This window comes from Varroa destructor, unplaced genomic scaffold (genome assembly GCF_002443255.2).
Source record: "Varroa destructor unplaced genomic scaffold, Vdes_3.0 BEIS01000002.1, whole genome shotgun sequence".
Lineage (NCBI taxonomy): Eukaryota > Metazoa > Arthropoda > Arachnida > Mesostigmata > Varroidae > Varroa > Varroa destructor.
The window spans coordinates 13993080-14012967 of record NW_019211455.1 but is presented as its reverse complement, the minus strand read 5'-3'; the positions used below and the strand labels follow the sequence as shown (position 1 = coordinate 14012967).

Below are 19888 nucleotides of genomic sequence, written 5' to 3'. Positions count from 1 at the left end.
CAATAGAGTTCCACCGTATATGATAATGAGTGTACTAGTTTATACCCATCGAAGAGTAGAGAAGGCTTCGTCTTATTGTTTAAACCAGACATTTCATTTCCTGCAAAAAATCAACGAATGCAATACTTTCTTCACTGGTATTCGGTACAGTGTTGTTACGACGTCTGCGTTTTCAGCGTTGAAGAAGACCAAATCTATTTCTATCTTTCAATTGATTGTTGGCATATTCGAGAACTGTTTTTGTTGGTGTTTGTGTGTACGTAGGGTACATCATTAATTATACAAGCGCTATATGCGTTGTACTTCGTTACCGCTTGTCGAGTTACTATCATCGATATATACATAAAAGTACAATATTTGCCTCATCAAGCGCTGTTTCCGGTATTCAGGCATTATAAAGCAGCGAGTTTTTGACTCTGGCAATAATAACATAGAAATAAAAAGAGTAAGCATAATAATAATTGTAATAATCCATTCGTTCAGGAATGGCTTAGGCCTGCATGTATATATGGTGATCGTGTGGCAATCTTTTCAGATCTCTATTACTTCAGATGTTTGTGTCATATTTATATGTAGCTATAAAGCTTCATCATAATTATCCCTGTGACGATATTGATAATAGCCGTAACAACAGTATTTGTTGCGATTCCACTAAAAAAATACAGTAATAAAAACCATCATATTAATCACAGGCGACAGCAAAGACTCGGAGAATGCAGCACCTATATCTGCTGGTATAATAAAAATTTATTCTTAAAAAGACTTAAAGGTGGGCTTATCCCACGAGTTATACACACACGCACACGCAATGAAATTGCTTCGTTCCATTCTTAAATTACAGTCAATGTATTTATCTTGTGTAATTCTATACCGTCTACATTATAGAACGTCGGATTGGTTGTAACCTCTTCAGACACGTAATATCGCCTAAAAATCATAGTCAATTAACGTTTTCTATCACTTCCTTTTTTTGATGAATAAAGTAAACTTTGCAACAATGGTTTGGCCACTGAGAGTGGCTTTCGCCGTGATCATGATAATGGTAAATGTAATCTTTTTCCTAGCTAAAGAAAGGCCTTGTACTGGCCATGCGCCGTTGTCGTGGCGCCGGAAATGTTAGCGACGTTTTCCGTAACCACACCTCCGGTTCCTCCTGTTGCGGGGGATCCAGCCCGCTGTGCTCCTTCAGAAGCGCCATTCTGGGCGTCGACCGCTGCAGAGATGGTGCTTCCTGATGAAGTCCGCTTGGCTGAACCATACGCAGAGTTCTCTTTGTTTTTACGTGAATTTGAACGCTGTTATAATACAGGAGAAAGTAAGATGAAGCGGACGAATTATGAGAGAAATCATTCTAAAGGTCGGTATGACCGGCAGTTTGGTCAATGGAACCGATACTATGAATGAGATTTGGTGTAATTAAGAAAATAGCGTTACACACAGACGGGAGGCAGGAAATTAGCATTACATTATATACGTCTCCTGTTTTCTCCGTCATTTGTCATCTATAAATTGCAAAGCATCATTTCGTTACCTTAGGTAAATAACTAACTTTTGCAAATTATCTAACTTGCACACTATTTGTTAGAAGACGTAACACTACTGAGCGTACAAATAAATAGAAACTGACAATGGCCAGAATTTGCCATTCCGTTTCAATGCTCTCTCTCTCTCTCTTTCTCTCTTAGAATACTTACTTTGAGGGACGTTTTTCGCTGAATACCAGGCGCCGACGAATTGCTGGATGTCGAATTCGTCGACGATGATCGATCTACGTTGAGCAACGAACCAGAAAGAGGAATCGATAATGCAGAAGTCGATAAGGAGCTGTTGACAACGGTATGTGCGTTGTTGTTCCCGTTGCTATTAGTTAGTGGGGCGCAGTTCGGACCTCCGAGCAAGGTGGGCGTACCCAGGGGAGCCAGCGGCGTTCGAGAACTGTTACCCAGGCTAGGGATTGCAAGAAACACATTTTCGTCCGTACGACATGCTGTGTTCAGACCCGTGAGAGGAAACCGATTAGGCGGCGCAAGCGCATTCTTTGTCGGGCTGTTGCCTACCGCTAAGCTGTTGCCCGGAGTGGCCAAATTGACGGCGCTAGTTGTTTCTGGCCTCGGGCCCGGATTAAGGAACCACTCAGAACGAGTACGCATTCGTTCGGTTTGGCGCTCGTGGACCTGAGCGTTAGGAAGAAACAAGTATAAAAATCGTGTGACATGGTACAGTAATTGTAGCACGGACGAAATACATCGAATTTAGAATTAGTGTAGATTTGACAGATTAATTTTTGTAATTATAAGCTACGTTCATTCATATTTACAAAGATAGAACGTGTTTTTCCTATTTACAAGAATCAAGGGTAAGTCACGCTGAAATCATTAGTACCTATTAGACTATTTAGCTTACCTGCTGAAACTTTTGCATCAGCATTGGGTTTCAACTGATGAAATTTAGTGTTAACAGAAGTTCAACGATGGAATATTGTCGATCAGAAAAAAGAATCTCTCTTTAGGCTACCAAAGACTGCCCAAAGCAACCCCTAATCATCAGATCTGCCTCAAGCCAAGGCATATCAGATCTCAAAGATCAAGACGGCATCATTCTACGGTCGTTGTGTGCTTTCCCAGTTTAATACACCATCATTCCGTCTGTATCCAAGAAGTAAATGGCCAGAACCACTTTGCTCACCAAAGGAAGGAACGACATCGACTTGTGAGTGGCTGGTGAGTCCTTCACTTGTTTTGCCGTTTCGTCCGAAGCGCGCTGAAGGTGCTCAATCGGTAACCAGGCCTCGACCAGGTTTGTCTGTAGAAGCAAGCTTGTTGTTTCCAGACCGCTGTCACGATACTCTTTACATTCTCGTTTGATAGTCTCTCGCCGAACCACCCTCACCTCTGTGCCAGGGCAGAGACCGTCCGTGACCGCTTGCGAGTGCATCATCAGGTTGGGCTTCTTAGCAGGTGAACCCTGTGTGCAACGAGCGATCCAAGCCAATGGTACAGCCGCCATGTTAACAACACGGTTACAAATCCCGCCGACGAAAACAGTCAACGCAAAAAACATAGGAGACCCTGATAGTGTGCAATAACCTTTCCGATATGGTCATGATGGATGATCAAGACAATTTATTCATGTGCCCGAGATAAAGACAATCATTTGTTAGGAGCAGTTGCAGTGCCCCCAAATAGCATATATTCCCTGCCTAACCCACATGTGCTAGTGCGTCCGTACGTATTTGTGAGAAAAATCTTAGAACATGGGTTATGCACACGTCATACTCAGCAAGTCTTTGTCCTGTTAGGCTGCTATGATTACTATTTATTATGGTTATTGTTGTCATTATCATTTCCTCATTCTTATTATTCACTCCAAAAGGCTAGGCATAACAACTATCTACTACTAATATTACCAGTCTCAAACAGCGTTCCTCAACTAGCCGTTCTTAATTGCCTTATGCTAGCAAAATATTAATTAATTGCTACCCGTTCAATCAATCAGTAGCGCTAAACAAACAACACTTCCAGCCCTATGTCATAGCATGCTATCAATCTATAGCCGTATGATAATCGCATAATCATTAGAGGAAATCTCACTTCATAGGGATCTGAGGAATTAGGAGAAGTGGCCATCACTTTGCAACAAATGGAAATTGCACACGGATTAGTTATTCGATTCTGCTTCCGAAGTCGGCTGAATAACCTCTATTATATCGTAATTTCGAATTGTCGTGGGAAACGCCGGCAATCAAGCTTTTTACCATGCAATTTACGCAGAGTTTATTTATGGCCAAAAGACGATCGACGGCTGAACAGAAAAGAAACTGAATTTGCTTTGTTAGGAGAGTATTCTGTTTAAATCGCTTTGATACCAATAGTAACGAAGACTAAAGTTACGTTTGATGAAGAGGAGCTGACTAATAAGCCATAACAACAGCCGCTCTCACAAGGTAGTCACAAATTGGCGAGAAATATGCGTGGACTTCGCGCGAACACTTTCGAGTGATTGCGACTACCGTATATAATATAATAATAATAATAATAACAGTATTATCGCTATCTTTAAAGTAAAGTCTTTACCATAAACAATAAATCTATTTCGCTCAGTTTTAGTATATGGAGTACAGGGTGCAGAATAAAGTAGCACTGATTAAGTTTTGTTGTTTCTGTTCTCGTAATTGTTTCATTCAAACTAGCCAGCTAACTAACCTTGATGAGAACCTGCATGCAGCCGTGTCTGCTTGAAGCATTCTCAGGCTCATCGGCTAACTGGTCCTGACAGCGGGCAGTGGCGAATCGGCCATTACGAGTAATATTGGTATTGTTCTCGGCACTACCATCATGATTTCCATCAAAGCGCTGGTGGTCTTGACCCGGGTCGTCATGGCCTCCTGCGTCACTACATTTGCCACGACGAAGCAGTTGGATCATGGCGGCGCCATGATCATACGCAGCATCAGCCACAGCACCGGAAGTAACACCGACGGATCGCTCAACGGTGGACATCGGCACGGTCATGCAACGGTGATCAGGTTCGGGTTGATGATGATGAAATTTATACGGCCCGGTAGGATGCTGTTGGAGATGATCTTGTATCAGACCCGACAAGTTGGCAGCGGCAGCACTCGTTGAACTCCCCACTGGATATGCAGGTTGGGGTTGTAGCTGGTCGGAGCGTCTTTTCGATGAACTAGACTCCGTCCATCGAGCTTCGCCTGCTGTACCGACAGCTCCGTATTCACCGTTGTTGTTGCCGGCCTCACCCTGTACCTGCAGCTGTTGCTGGTACTCGCAGATGCACGATAGTGAACGAGCGCCGTTGGGATCAGTCCGCCAGCCAGGATTAATATAGCAGGCAACACCCGAAGACGTTCCGTTGTGACGACTTGCTGCGACAGCAGATGCTGCCTTTAGCGCGAGCGAATGTGGTAACAACGTATTGTCCTCTAGCGAACTAGACAGCCTGCCACAACACGCGACTTCACCGCCTTCGTACTGCGTGGTCGAAACAACGATTGCCGATGAAGTGGTCCACGAAGAAGCAGTCATTAACGAAGCAGACGAAGTTCGACACATCGGAAGAAGTGTACCACATCCAACGAAAGGTCACGACGAAGGGAGGCACAGCAGGAACAGCGCGGCGAGGTAAAGCGCAAAGAGGTTGCACGAGAGTGGGGAATATTTCAAGTTCATACATAGAGTGGGGAGACAGAGCGACGTTTGAAGATATGGAAAGGAATAGAATAACAAAAGGTAAAAAGGACAGGAGGAGAAAGACAGAGTATAGAAAAGTGATGGAAGGGACTCGGTTTGATAGAAAGTAGAAAGCCAAAATCGAACAGACGATAGGTAAGGAAAACCGGACAAGCAACACGATGCGCAGACGACCGTATTGCACGGGTCGCGTCCAGAATGAATCAATAAGCCAGACCAAGAGTGAGTTGCACGCGCCAGCGGCGGCGGCGGCGGCAGCGGCGGTTGCGAAGATGACACACGCAAAGCGAAGGGTAGACGGCCGAAGGCAGAGGCCAGACGAGGTTGCAGCGACCGCAATAGTGATACCAGCGTCAGAAGAGCAGAAGGCAACAGTAGAAGTAGCAATTATAGTAAAAGCAATTATAGTAGCAATGTCAGCAGGTATAATGCGCAATAGAAGATGTTGTTGAGTGCGTTCGTAGTTGTAGAGATCATTTGCAAAAGGGGAACGGAGAGTTCGTAGATGTCATGATCGGGGTGGGTAGAATCAGTGGTACACAGGTAGTCGTAACAGTAGGAAAAAAAATAGGAAAGCAGAAACAGTAAAAAGGAGATCAATAATATATATATACATAGAGAGAGAGAGAGAGAGAGAGAGAGAGATGATTTCGGTTAGCACATTGGTTAGAACGCACGCTTGTACAGACGTATACAAATAAACTAATAACACTGCTCACAATTAGTAGGTACGATAAACTAATCCATAAACGAAGGGAAAAGAACGCCGGACGGACGCAATAATAACAGACCAAACGAATAAATATAGAAAACCGCTACACCATATACATATACGAGGCTAAAGAAAATTGAAAGACTCAACATATGTCGATATATGTTAGTGCCGCCACCATTAGCAGTAATCAGGTGAATGATTCACGTCGCGTATACGTTTGTGTAATGAGCAAAAGATTTCGACTTTCTACAGGCGTATCTGGTTTCGTTAATATGAAGATAGAAAGAAGGCGGAATTATCCATAAATATACAGCTAAAATCTAATGGTGTGAATCACTCCGGTAACTGAAAAGATGGCTATGAAATATCAATCATTTACAGCTCTACCAAATGCTATGAATATGCCAAACTGTGATATTGCGAGCTTGAGGAACTCCCATATCTGACTTCCACGAGGAAAAACACTCTCCAGTCAAGATTTACATTCATGTATTGGGCTTGATACGGAACGGGAGAAAAGTTAATAGATTCCAGACTCAATAAAGGCTTGGCAGAGTTTTCCGTTAATTTTATAGTACAATTATATAAACAATCATTGTAGAATGCTAACCAAAAAAGTAAAGCGTGCTGGCGTTCCAAACAAAACAAGGAGAAAATCCATTAGTGGACAAATTTTGTAGGAAAGCAGTAATTGCAACTTTTGGTTTTATTTAACGGACTGATTTGTATTGTCTATTGGAACAGCCAGAGTAACATTATTGTTTGTTATAATTCTATTGGCAAAATCAATATTATTATTGTATTTAGAACGCAAAAAACAAACCATGCAGACTTTGCATCTGCTTCTGTTTAAACAGATCGTGTTAGGAAGTTGTTACGTACTGACTATTCATAGCCTATATTTGCTTATACTTATGAAAAATAAGCTCAAACGTTAGCGTACATAGAGAAACAAAGGAAAAATCTATTTGGTTTAAACCCTCTTTATAATTATTATTCTCACAAGGTTGGCAGGAAATGATGCTGACCATGATTAATAAGAACATTGTTGGTGTCAATGGGGTTCAGTGTACTTAAGCTGAACATCATAGCACGGCATATGATTACGTTGTTTATGACAAGGAAACTCATCTTAAACAAGTTCTTCTTAATTACTCGGCGCCATTCAGCAGCCATTCGCGCCCATACGTCGTTACAGTCCATGTATGTGATCTCTAAATCTATTCGTTATAAAATACATTAGTATTATGATTAATATAAAATTGATAGCTAACAAAAAATAGTTTCAGGTATCACCTCTGAGTAAAGCTTATAATCCGAGCTGAACTGGTTTTCTCTTTGAGACTTTCCTAGTTCATAGGCAACGTACCTTGCACGTGTGTCCAAACCAAACCTATATTATTTACATAAAGTAAACATATGTACAATGACTCGGCGGAAGCTAAACCGAAATAATGGACTGTTCAGTTAAGAAGATATGCATAAATTGTTATTACATTGTGTATTTGATATGTTGTAGTTATGTACTGTTGATCGAGAATGTCTCTGTTTGATGTCTTTGTTGGAATGAGATGGTCTAGTCTCGTCCCTAAAAGCACTGCTTGAGGGACCGAAATGGCCAAATAAGAGAATCCTTAATAGTAACAAACGTGCTAGCTTTTAGTAGCATAATAGAGTACACAGGCCTTTCGTCCTGATCTTTCGACTTTCGTAGAAATGGTAAGAGCAAAGATAGAAGCATTTTTAATTGAGATTTATTAATCGTCACCATGATTATGTTAGAGCTCTATAGGACGGGGAGACCTTTGTGTATCAATGTAAAAAAGCTCATCAATTATTCATATCAACCGCAGAGTAAACGAGAGTCAAAAACCGAGGACGAGGGTCGAAGAGGCCATTCTTCTCATATTCTGCTGAGTTGGCAGTGAATTTTTTTGCTGAGACGCGATTTGGCTTTTTGCTAAAGTCCAGACAAGTGTTTGTTTTTCTACTAACCACTCATACTCAAAGTTAACAACGAACATGCATGTATGTGTGTATACGTGATTCTCTTGTACATCTCCAATGTTTTACACAACATTGTTTTTTGCTGGGAGTGACATGCAGGACTTGAACTCTAACTAGAACTTCCTGCACTCACGGGACACATGTTGTGTTCGTGGATCATTTAACAGTGCAAGTTGTTGTTATGGCTAGTTTTGTAGAGTACTAATATGTAATTTGGGTTTGGATAAGCAACAATAACAAAGCAGCAATAGTTCCTCGCAGTAGTAGCAGTGGTTGTGGGGGTGTTGCTAGCACACGAAACCTACTTGCGAAACCCCCGACAGATTGAGGATAGGTGTGGAGGCGCACGAAGAAAGACCAGCCCCACCAGCGCTTCCATCACCGCAACCGGGTAGTAACCAAGGGGGAACCACCTGATCTTCATCGCAAAGGCCAGCAGTTTCACCACGAGCCTCAGAAATCTCTAACGACGGTGGCGCTCGGCCCAGGAGCATTGCCGCTGCATCTGCGTGGACTGCGAATGGATATCTAGGGGTACGGTAGGGACGGAGTGAAAAAAGCAACACAGACACATATAGAAAAATGATGTTATAAAATATTATCATCTATTCTTTTTTTCGCTATTACTACGGTTAACGCGTCACAAATGTGTATGTACCTGGGAAGAGTGCTTGTTTTCGTCCATATATTAATCTGTTAATCGACTTTACCAGAATGACCTGTTTCATCTTGGGTTCCTATCGCTTAATTTGCGTATTGTGCCAATTCCAGTTTCGGTCGGCAAAGACAGAAATGAGAGCTGTAAGTCTAAAGGATATGTTTAGCATAATTTTATTTATATTATTTTTAGAAGACGTGACGAAGGCCTGTTTCATTGACACTATCAGATAAATAGTAGTACCAAAGATTTCCATAAACTTAATCTCCCAATAAAGCTTAGCTTTGTTCTCCATGGTCCTATTGTCCAGCATAGGCTCGATGGGGGGACGTCAAAAACTTTCTATGCCAAAGCGATGTAAACACTAAATGTGTATGACGTTGCTTTTATATAACGCCTTCATAAATACTTTCCAATATTGAAACGAGGCAAATAACACAGAGCCAATTCCTACCAGACTTGCATTAGCAACCGCCGGTGGCAGCTGTTCGGAACAACAGTGGCGCTGAGCAACGCCATAACGCGCGGGTACTTGGTACTTTCTCTTCTTGCCATATGTTGCTAATTGTTCTTTGGTGAGGCGACGCGACAAGGCGATAGAAAACCCGAACGAAGCGAAATTCGAATAAATGGCCTTTTTCTGTCTCTCTTTTTCGGTTTCTTTTTCTCTCGCTGTTTCTTTCTTGTCTTTTGCCTTGTCATTGCCTGAAAAATGGGTGCGTTTTGTGGGGTGCGTGACTGGGGTATCCTGCACTGTAGTCATCATACCGATCAGCAAAAATCCACCCTCCATCAACTCGAAGAGCCCGGCCAGTCATCCGGGCGTAGTATTCATAATTTTCCCGACCGTAGACGTTACTCGATCCGAACTGCTCAATCAGAAATCGCATTGCTCTCGTGGCATTCTGCAAGTCATAAAGCGAACAGAAAAATCATTGTAGAATATGGGTCAGCAATATAGATCAAAAGCATTTTTATATGCTTGCTCACTTCTTATAAGTGTAACCTACTTGAATATATTACTTTTTGTCGTAGTGGAGCGTGCTTTTTTCAGTTGCGTCTCGTAACCCAATTTTCTTTAGCAACATCCCCTTCTTCCGCTTTCAGCAGTCTCCACCTGTATTTCAAGTTAGTTATCCAAAATCTTATCCAAACCTATTTGTTTCCTCGGCGCACTCTTACTCGTTTTGCCTTTCGTTTATGATTTCTTTCCTTTAATGGCCTCTCCTCAAGGGGATTCGAGCACTTCGTCTGCAACACCTCCCTAGGCTGTTACCTACATCGACACAGCCGACGACACATCAGAGATGAGCATGGGCGTCAATGCAGCAGTGGAGAAGCGGAAACAAGTTCCTTACAGCGACGTGAGTTATAGTCTAGTTCCCGTTCAGGCAGCTTTGGAGTAAGCAAACTAACATGGTACCCGCTGTTCTTGGAGAGGGAAACCTCTTTGTTGCAGTGCCTCCAATTCGTAACACTAGCATCCAGCAGGTCTTGTGTATAATCTGGTAAACTTGTTTCTTCAAAAAACTAGAAGGATGATCTCGCATCTATGGAGCTCTTCCACAGCTCCTCAGCACAACTCCAATTAAGCTTGAGCAGTTTTCCTCTGAATTTCTGCCTAGTTGCATGGGGAAAGAAGGGCTAAAGTGGGCGTTGGCAGCAATATCCACCTGTTCCGGAACGACGAGTCGGCGCGGTTGATTTGTTTCATATCTCCGTTCACCGGTTTTATAACGGATTCGACGGTTCTAACCAGATTCTGCTATTATTTTGCACTCACTGCCAGCATCAATTCGAGTCGTTAGTTCGGCACTGCTGTCTGGAGCAGTAGCTAACATCTAACCGCCCCTGGCAGTGAGCTAGGTTAGGCCAGGAAATGCTGTGAAGGTCAGTTCTCTTAAGGCTTGCCAGTCCCCCGCAGTTGGTCAGCGGAACGTGCAGCATTGGCGCGGGAAAAAGTTCATGAAAACCCGAGTAATGACACATGCATCCGTGTTGGAAAGGCACACGGCAAGCGAACTCAGCAGGCAGTCAGGCTATTTTCTAGGATTTGAGCTCCTATTTCCGTTTCACAATTTTATAATTCGGTTGACAACCAACGGAAAGCGATTGGTTAACAGTGTCGTCAGTGTATATATATATATATAGTTCCGACGGAAGTGACACAGAGCGGGCAACAATCTTGTGGCACTTAGTCGTGACAACCAGCCCCGTTACATTACGCAAGTGGTAATGCATACACACATCCTCGTAGAGCAAGACAGTTCACGTAGGTTTCTTTTTTGAAAACTGTTCATTCAGCTGCCAATTACAATCATTAGAACTTCCCTTGTTTTCGATCTAAAAAAGCAAAGAGCTGGTTTTCATTTTTCCTCGTCATACCACGAATAAATATGTGGATCGTCCTAGTAGTGTTTGAGCGCATCGTATACCTGCCCTATCTGAAACAAGTAGTGGATTTGCGCGAGAGGTTCAGTGGAATGAAAGTTAGGGTTAGCAATTGAGTTTGCATTCGGCCAATATCGACAATTCGGGCACATACGAGTACTGCCATTCGTTATCCTATGGATAACTCCATACCGCATTATATATTATAAATATCGTGACCGCTGCTATCATAATAAATCGTCCGTTCAGCGACCTATTTTTTATCTTGCTCTGTTCCTGATATGTCGCGCGATCTTTATGTATGTCTTCTTTTTGAAGCCAATGTAGTTTTATAATAATAATTATCATTATTATTATCATAACACCAATGAGAAATAGGAACAAAATATACTGACTACAAAGAACTGGCTTTGAAGGAAACGACAAACTACATTAAGCACTTAGGTGTTAGGATGAATTGGTCTCGGAAGCTTCAAAAAGAAACACGATGGATTGCGACCTGGGCCTACCGCTATGAAGGACGATTTTCGATAACTGTGAACTATTTACCAAGAATTTGTGATAATCTACAGTGGATTGTGATACATAATCGATTTAAATGGCCGGTTAGTCAGTATTACGCGAGCAGGCTACTGATGTTGCTGCTGTTGCTTTAAGTAACTGCGGAACCTGTGTGGGAGATGGAACACGGTGATGGACAAAGTAACAATGTCCTTCGTCTTACCCGGTATTGCTAATGTACGGTAATCGTACGGTCCGCGAGCGTTGCTGGTACAAGTTTGGAAGGACTGAACAGACAGCCAGTATAATCACTCCCCTTAGCAAAGGTATCGTTCTCTGTCATTATACAGGCAGCCTTTCTGACTGATCCTGTGAGTCCAGAATATTCCAAACTGCAAACCTCTCTTGACTTTTTCGGGGCAGCATTCACTAATAGAATAGACATCGGCACGTTCGTTAGCAAATTAACACGGTGGAGGAATTCTTTTAATGTGAAAGACAAGATTTTTTCTTTTGCCTTATATAGATATATATAACATGTATCAAACAATATATTACAAATGTGTGTGTGAACAGTTTATGATAACGACAAAATGGTCAGGGAAAACACTATATCGCGTTACTATGCCCTAAAGAGAAAGACACGTTTGAAAGGAATTGAGGAGTCGTTCAATGATACTGCTTTCTGCCATTAAATCTTAAGTATCCATGCTATTAATTATGGGAGTTCGGTCACAGGACAAGAATACCTCTTTACCGTCGTGCTAACGGAAGTTCTATGATCAGGCAAACACGATCCTTAACGGATGTAGGGGCCTCCATTAATGATGGCTATGTCGTTTCTTTATTGGAGAAGGTCACTTTCGAATATGTCGTGAACAACTTGTGTATTTTGAACTCCTCGTAGTCAATTGGGATAGATATGGTAAATCGTTTCTACGCGTTTCAACTCAGCCTAAAGCAGAACTACGCGCATTTTGAAAAATGTTGATTTTATGACCGTGATTGCGTTCGTAGTAAGCTCTATGGTGAATTGTAGTAAACTTTATCAAAATTTATTATCGATTCTACCGAGATCAATGCCTTAAAAGCGTAAAGCATAGCTGGAATGTATCAACCGACAGAAGAAACTGGCGCAGAATAGATAGCCGGGCGTCCAAAAACGTTATTGTCCCCTTCACACGAATTTCAATTATCAAGATAAGCTGACATCAAAAAAGCCCAACAATAGTAACGATAGTCATAACGAGCATGAATTAGCATCAGTATAGGACAATCATAGCATCCGCAAAAAGAATGGAACAACGAAGTTGTGCAAAGGTCTCCGGATAAATGCTATCATAGGACAGAAGGAATGAGACACGGACGGTACTTCCGACATCGACACCCAATGAAGAAAAAGACCGAATACATAAAACGTTTAAAGACGCCACTTAATTAGCAGTAATGCAAGCACTGTGGAAGTATTGTTGACCAGACCATAGAACAATTTGTTTCTCGCCTTCCATAAAAACGGAAAATCTTTAGCGTACCAGAGCGACAATGAAAGCATTGGCCGTTTATTCCACGACAAAAGTGACATATACGTCGCTAGTGTCTGACCACGACCTGATGACACTAAAAGAACGGCTTTCAGCGACGATTCTAGCAACTTATTATAAGTTGCTATTATAATATAAGTGAAGTTTTATAAAGACTTCACGCATTTGCTCAAGAGAAAGACTAATTGAGATACAATCAATCAGTAACGGTCACACCATCAGCAAATCAATGAGTGATTTTTGAGAAGATTTTCGATTATAACCGCTCCTTGGTAGTCTCGGCCACTGGTTCAAGTTTGCGCTGTAGCTAGTGCTGTTGATGATGATCATAATGACAACGACGACGACAGTATGTAGAGCGGCGTTTCGTTATCAGAAAGCAGTGTTTCGCATTTTTCCGACCCTCCTCACGGTGCGCGGTACTCAGTTCAGGCCGATGGTTAGAGTAATAAGGCCACCTCATCGAGTAACGCATGGTGGAACTATTAGATTCGTTAATTGACTGGCCGCGCGTTGGACGTTGCCACCAAAAGCGACATTCGTCAAAACATCAACGATTACAACACCCTTAGCATAATCACAACATGAATACTGCACTACGTGTAGTGCTCCAGCGCGATCTCATGATGCAGTTGGGACTGTTACGCCACCCATGCTGATCATCGGTGAGGAGCAAGCTCTATGATCCGGTCTGCAGGTACCACCAGTTTCAGCGTAACCACCATTACCATTTATAGCGTACAGACTCATGGCCGATTAGCACACGGTGTCGTCCTGAGGCCGTCGTATCCTGTCACAATGGCTGTCGCTGAAGCGCTATAGCCCACCGAAATCACGTGTGGGTGGAAGACATCGGCTAAGCCAATGATGGCTCAGTAAGCGAGCATTTAGCTGCCTTGCAATTATCTGGATGACAGCGCGAAGTCATTGGTCGACATTTGTTGACGTTGAGGGCAATGAATGGCGACGTAGACCTAGCAATGCAATGTCGTAGCGTGTTGGATCAAAGTAAAGTTCGAAAATACGCTTAAGATCGATACGAGTCTTGCGAAAGAACGTGCCTTACGGGTTACAAGCCGTGTGTTTCAAAGCGTGTACATGTACGTACGTATGCAGCTATCTGCATTTATACCACGTGGGTGTCATGTGGGTAAGTAAAAGGGAGTTGTATGAAAATAATTAAGGGAGGATCGAGTACTTCCTTTTCAGTCACTTTGGCTTTGACGCCGTCGATGCGCCTTCGGCAACTTTGTCGACACGATGTTTCACTACCGGTGCGTTAGTAGAAGTGTCAACGCAATGGATAGAGTTTTTACCGAACCGGATGCTCTTGGCAAAGACAGCTGTGAAGCATTTAACGGCTGCAGCAGCAGTAGCAGCTGCAACAGTTGATTGTCCGTTAGTAGCGGCTGCGACCTGCTGTGGGAAGATGATTACTTCAACATTTTATTCGTAGCAGACGAGCGAACATCGGAAAGTGAGACGTTACGAAGAGCACAACGAGACGACATCGCTGTCAAACCACAAAGACGACGATCGAAGGCACGGGCCATCCTTCAGTGACCGTACCACAATAACAGCAACGTTGACACGGTTCTTTGTACATTCGACTACGAGTAACTGATAAAGCTGCCATATATGCTGCCATAGAAATATATGCTAAAGAAAGAAACAGATGGCTAATTGCAACTAATGGTTAGATTTCAACCTGGTGTGCAAATTGATACTAAACACGCCCGCATGCAGACAAGCAGTCGAATCTGTATGAGCGGTTCCATATCTCTGAAGGATTCACCGAAAGCGGCCAACTTCGGCTAAAAATTATTGCCGAGCAATATGAAGTTTTTTTTTTTTCGATACAGATTCAGATCCAACGCATATTCAATGTACTGTGTAGTCTGTAACATTTTTCTGTTAACGAGCCTTTGTTAAAGAGGGGCCAAACTAACTGCTAAATGGCGATCTCGTAAAAACTAAAGATAATCACAGAGCACTAAGAAGGTTACCATATGAAGACAACAATTGCCAGCATCGTCATCCGCAGCCATGGACGGAATCCTAATGACTACTGTTTCAGAGATGTCATGCTGGATGGTAAAAATAGCTTTTTTCTAAACGTGTCTATGTCTATGTAAGTCAAGTTTTTTCACGACTATGACTTTTTTTGTAGGAATACCATATGACTCTGACAGTAAATAAGGGAGGGGGACGAGGATAATATGACAGATAACGATGCAGGCAAAGGCAAATGTCTTAAGGAGTATCTAGACGAATAGATGTGAACAGACGTCGGCGTATCTGTTGTTGAGACAAGGATGCGTACGAGCCATCGCTCGTTGGGGTGGGCTGAGTGCTTTTTCAGCTCTCAGATCACGTACAATATATTAGATATGTATAGACAAGTCAAAGATAGGATAAAAAATAGTTCTTGCATCGTTCTTAATAGTATATATCTTTCACTCGAGTTGTTTTGCTGATGCATGGCTGTTAACAGCAAGGCCAGTCGACTATAGACTTGAATGCGTCGCATTTGGTAATGAAAAGTACAGGTTATGCGTAGGACAAGACGACGCATTTACGAATAAATTTCTAGTCTACAAAAACAGTTCTACCCGACTAACGTTTAGCTGAAGAAATGTAGTTATTAATAGACATTTAAATAATGAGGTGCAGACAGCAAAAATATATATTCGATTTTTGCCCGAATTATCTATATATACCATCAAAGATAGTAAGCCACACAGTTTTTGCGTGATTTTGGCTCTTTAAAAAATGCATATTCCACGCGTTGAAATTCGCACCGAGGTACGGTCCACACAGAATTTGCACTAACTTTGAATGCCATCTTGAAAAACACGTCAACACTATTTTCGCGCCGTTTTTGACTTGTTACTTTTAGCTTTTATCGGTTAGCGGATGGCAATGAAACGCTAACCGACGAAATGTCGTATGAATGTGTATGTAGTGTCAGACTTGCTGTGAGAAGACGTCTTTATCTTTACGCGCAAATCATGACAAGGTTTGCGAAAAAATGAAAAATGCACAAGTCGGAGTTGTTGTCGAAGTTCAACGTTTAGCCTACGATTATGATATTACGGTAGTCAACGATTATGCAATTGTCGATCAACGTGAAAACTAAATTAGAACGCAAAAACGTGAGTAATATTTGTTTCCGTTGACCTATATTGTAATATTTCAGCGCGGTGCGGATTATGATGAGCCCGTCAGGTTCTATACCTGAACTTTTTTGTAGTAACGCCTAACGGCAGTATCGGACCTGAGAACTTGAAACATTTTTTATGGCACAGATCATCGGGTAATTAATATTTTGTCGTTTGGATTTATGAACAAAACTTCATGATTAGTAATGTTCGCACTTGGTTGTAAACAATACATGATTATATAGATGAAGCAAAAGCAGCACACAGGATTCCTACTACGAATAAAAGCCTAACGTATTATATAATACGACTTCACTATATTTGCTCCCCTCTCACTATTCTATTTACTTCTGTTTGAACTTTTCTTGAATTTTTCAATTTTATGACCAGGTCATCACTCCTAATGGCTACTGCTTGCTCCACCAATGCCGTTTTAACCACTAATCATTTAATTTTCGACTTTCAGCCCAACAATCACCGTATTAGCTCGCATATTTTACTGACCTTAAATTTGACGATATCTTCCATTCTGGCTGTTTTATTGATGCCATCACATGAGCGAAAGAACGAGGGCGCCACGCTCACGCCCAGGGCCTCAGCGTTCATTCGGTTTGTTTCGCTGCTTGCCGTAATAGTGCGCAACGTTCCGCAGATCAACACGAGAAGGCGTTGTGTCAGCGGAGGAAGATCGCCTAAAAAGAGGCGTGATAAGAGCAAACGTAATATATAAATCAAACTCGCAAATACACACACACACAGACTGGGTTGACAAATACATTTGTAGATTAAATGACTGAATAAATAATTACAAATGATTGATTAAATACTTGCAAATAAAAACGGCCGGCCATTGCCGTCATTATCGTTTTTAATTGCGGATATTGGCAAAAGATAGGAGTAAGACATACACGAAATGGCAACCTAAGTTCTTTTATTGACTATTCGCATTGCGTCCTAAATGATCCCCCCCCCCCCTCCACCCACTTATGCTGTGGGTAATAACCTGATCTGTTCAGTTTATGCCGATTTTTGTTCGATAGTTAAATAAGGTAGCGTTCATCTATACAACTATAAGCTTCTCAAAACAAATTTAGGTTGATAGTGCCATCAATGGAAGTGAAGTAATAGAAATTGACAATTAATCCTATCATCGCAATGCGTACTCATACGAAATAATGCTTGAAGTAGCGAATGGAGCAGATGTTAACAGCAAAGTATTTGGTCGTTAAGCAAAATTGTACTTCACCAAAGTATTCACGGCAGTTTTCATACCGATCTACGCGTTTTCACGGTCACTTGCCAAGTAACATCTGAAGTAGTCGTCGAATCACAACTAGCCTAAAATTAAATGTTAACTTTGTTGGAGTCAACGCAGTAACAACTAATTTATTTAGTAATACCGTAATACCAACTGCAGTCTGCATGATATCCACAGCAGAGTTATCTGAAGATTTGTCTGGTTTTATACTTACTAATTATTTGTGCTATTTGATCGCGTTTATCATCAAGTGGCAGCGCCTCATCCTGGATAGCCTCTAATAAGCTGCTTTCAATATCTGATCCAAAAATTCCTCCAGGTATCTTGCGAAGGAACTTCTTAAGGACCGACGCCAAAGTGTGAACGGAAAATTTGTCCAGGTTCACCAATCTCCCTTGCTCTAGAAACTCTGTCAGCTTTTTTACGTTTCCTATAAAAGATACGATAAACAAATAATGTCAGGTTATAATAACATATTTTTACTTCATATTAAACGTTTCACAATAAAGCAATCATCGAGGTTGCAGACGACCATATCGCTGCGACGATCGACTGGCCAGCTTTAAGACTACATACATTTTAACATTTTTATTATTTGGCTGACTATTTATTTTCAAATTGATTCTATTGTAAATAGTATATCTAATTACAGAAGCAGGCGATCATCTATGATAGCGGAATCATTTGCTGGCGTGTGAAGTAACAAAATTGACTGGTCTCCTCCGAAGAAGAAATAATCTGCAACAATGACAGATATGAACGTCGGCGAGTCTTTAACAACTAGTTGCTAACCAAACACCGTAACTTTCGTGTGTAATTTTAACGATATGCAACTAATAGGAGTCATCCCGCCTCTGCAAGGTGTTTGAAATATATTGGGATAAGGTTAATATCGCTTACTTATAATGTGTGTTTAATAAATGAAGATGGATATCTTTTTTTTACATTTGTCAACTGAGATACCTTATCAGACGTGTCTATTCAACGTGAGCATAATTCGTTTCCATTTAGAGTCTGAACCACTAGATTCATTTTAAAAGATGCCTGTTGTCGACGCGAAAAATCTAAGAGCGACTAACTAACGACTTATCTGGACTACTTAAGTTGCCGTAAACACTTTTCTCTTGAAAACAGCTGCTGATTTTTGTGTCGCAACTCCAGAATAATTTATAATGGCTTTTACGCAGTTGGTATCTTCGACCCGTCTTCTCCAACGTGAATTTCTCCAATTGAGCCTCCAATGTGAATTTTCCATTTTGTCTTTTTTTCTGTATTTTTCGTTTTTTTTTGAAAGCGGCATGTAAACTAGCAACAATAGAGACCATCGATTTTCGGCAAATATCGGTCGTAGTTCATTTAAAGCAAAAGCCCCAAAACAGTGGCTGAATTCGCTCATATTCGGAGCACAAACCCTTTTTTTTCGTACAATGATTTTATGATTTTGTTCTATAGAGAAGTGGGTTTCGTCTGCTATAGCAGAAATAACGGATAAACGCAGGCCTATTGGCTTAAACAAACCGCTAACCAAACTGTGCCTCAATTTAGCCAGCCCGAATGTCCTATAGGCATAACCTTGTGGCCTCTCTACTCGTTAAATTATCGAGTGATCCTAGGCCGTATCGTATATGCTTTTACACAGTAAATACACAGGAACACCAGCTAACCGCGACTGTTAGTTTCGGACAGTTATTAGGCAATGTGGTGTACATTTGGTAAAATAGAAGACGTAAAAGGTCACATGTAATAACTACTACTTAGTACTGGTCACTTTGTGGTCGGTCGAAACGCAAAATGTAACAATATGGAACCTGACCAATAGGCATGGATTGCCACACGTAAAAACCTGTTTCGGTCCGACGTGCGAAAGTCATACTTGATTTGTTACAGTTGTAAATCGATTATAACCTGTTGAATAGGGTATCGATACATTCAACATTTTTAAGCACTGAGTAGGACACCCTAAACGTAATAATCGAATAGAGCTGCGGAGTAACTAAAAATCAAACTGTTGATCATCGTGATTCATATGCGCAAATGTAATAAAATATATATTCGCTTAGTGATCTGTTGAGAACCTGATAATATCCTCCAAGGAATACCTTTCGAATTCCGTCTTTAGTGGTGCAAATTTTCGATCCGCATAACGTGCATACAATCATAATTATCACAATACCAATGATTATTTTTATTATACACACAGACACACACACACACACAATCAAGCAGCAGCGCGAGTCGTAGAATGTTGTTTATGGTTATTAAAAATACATTTTGTTAAAAAAAAAATGTATTTTTAATAGCATTCCTTCATTCACGCAGTTATATCGTAGTTAAGCGAAACTTCGTAACTCTATGGCTATTATACATCTCTATGGCTGGCTGCTAAACGCTAATAACAATAATTCCAGTAGTACGGCAGTAGCAAGCAACCATAGAGACGCACTATATA

General features: G+C 41.5%; 1 protein-coding gene and 1 long non-coding RNA gene across 6 annotated transcripts in view; one reads left to right on the top strand and one right to left on the bottom strand.

Annotated features, from left to right (window-relative positions):
• Window positions 1-714: 714 nt before the first annotated feature.
• RhoGAP71E (Rho GTPase activating protein at 71E) overlaps window positions 715-19888 on the bottom strand; it is a 71325-nt gene continuing 52151 nt past the window's right edge. For 4 of the 5 annotated variants that reach the window (XM_086981641.1, XM_022792148.2, XM_022792149.2 and 1 more), the window contains 8 exons: window positions 17654-17869; window positions 16686-16873; window positions 9356-9492; window positions 8235-8457; window positions 4203-4988; window positions 2686-2964; window positions 1695-2174; window positions 715-1295 (listed from right to left, as the gene is read on the bottom strand). In XM_086981641.1, the coding sequence (XP_086837767.1) occupies window positions 1065-1295; window positions 1695-2174; window positions 2686-2964; window positions 4203-4988; window positions 8235-8457; window positions 9356-9492; window positions 16686-16873; window positions 17654-17869 (2540 nt within the window). In that variant the 3' untranslated portion in view covers window positions 715-1064. The remainder of the gene's footprint in view (window positions 1296-1694; window positions 2175-2685; window positions 2965-4202; window positions 4989-8234; window positions 8458-9355; window positions 9493-16685; window positions 16874-17653; window positions 17870-19888) is intronic. The other variant, XM_022792150.2, reaches the window with a different exon arrangement.
• LOC147757410 (uncharacterized) lies at window positions 15837-18393 on the top strand. The gene is made up of 3 exons (XR_015322304.1): window positions 15837-16336; window positions 16648-16900; window positions 18092-18393. It is a non-coding gene; the product is annotated as an uncharacterized LOC147757410 (long non-coding RNA).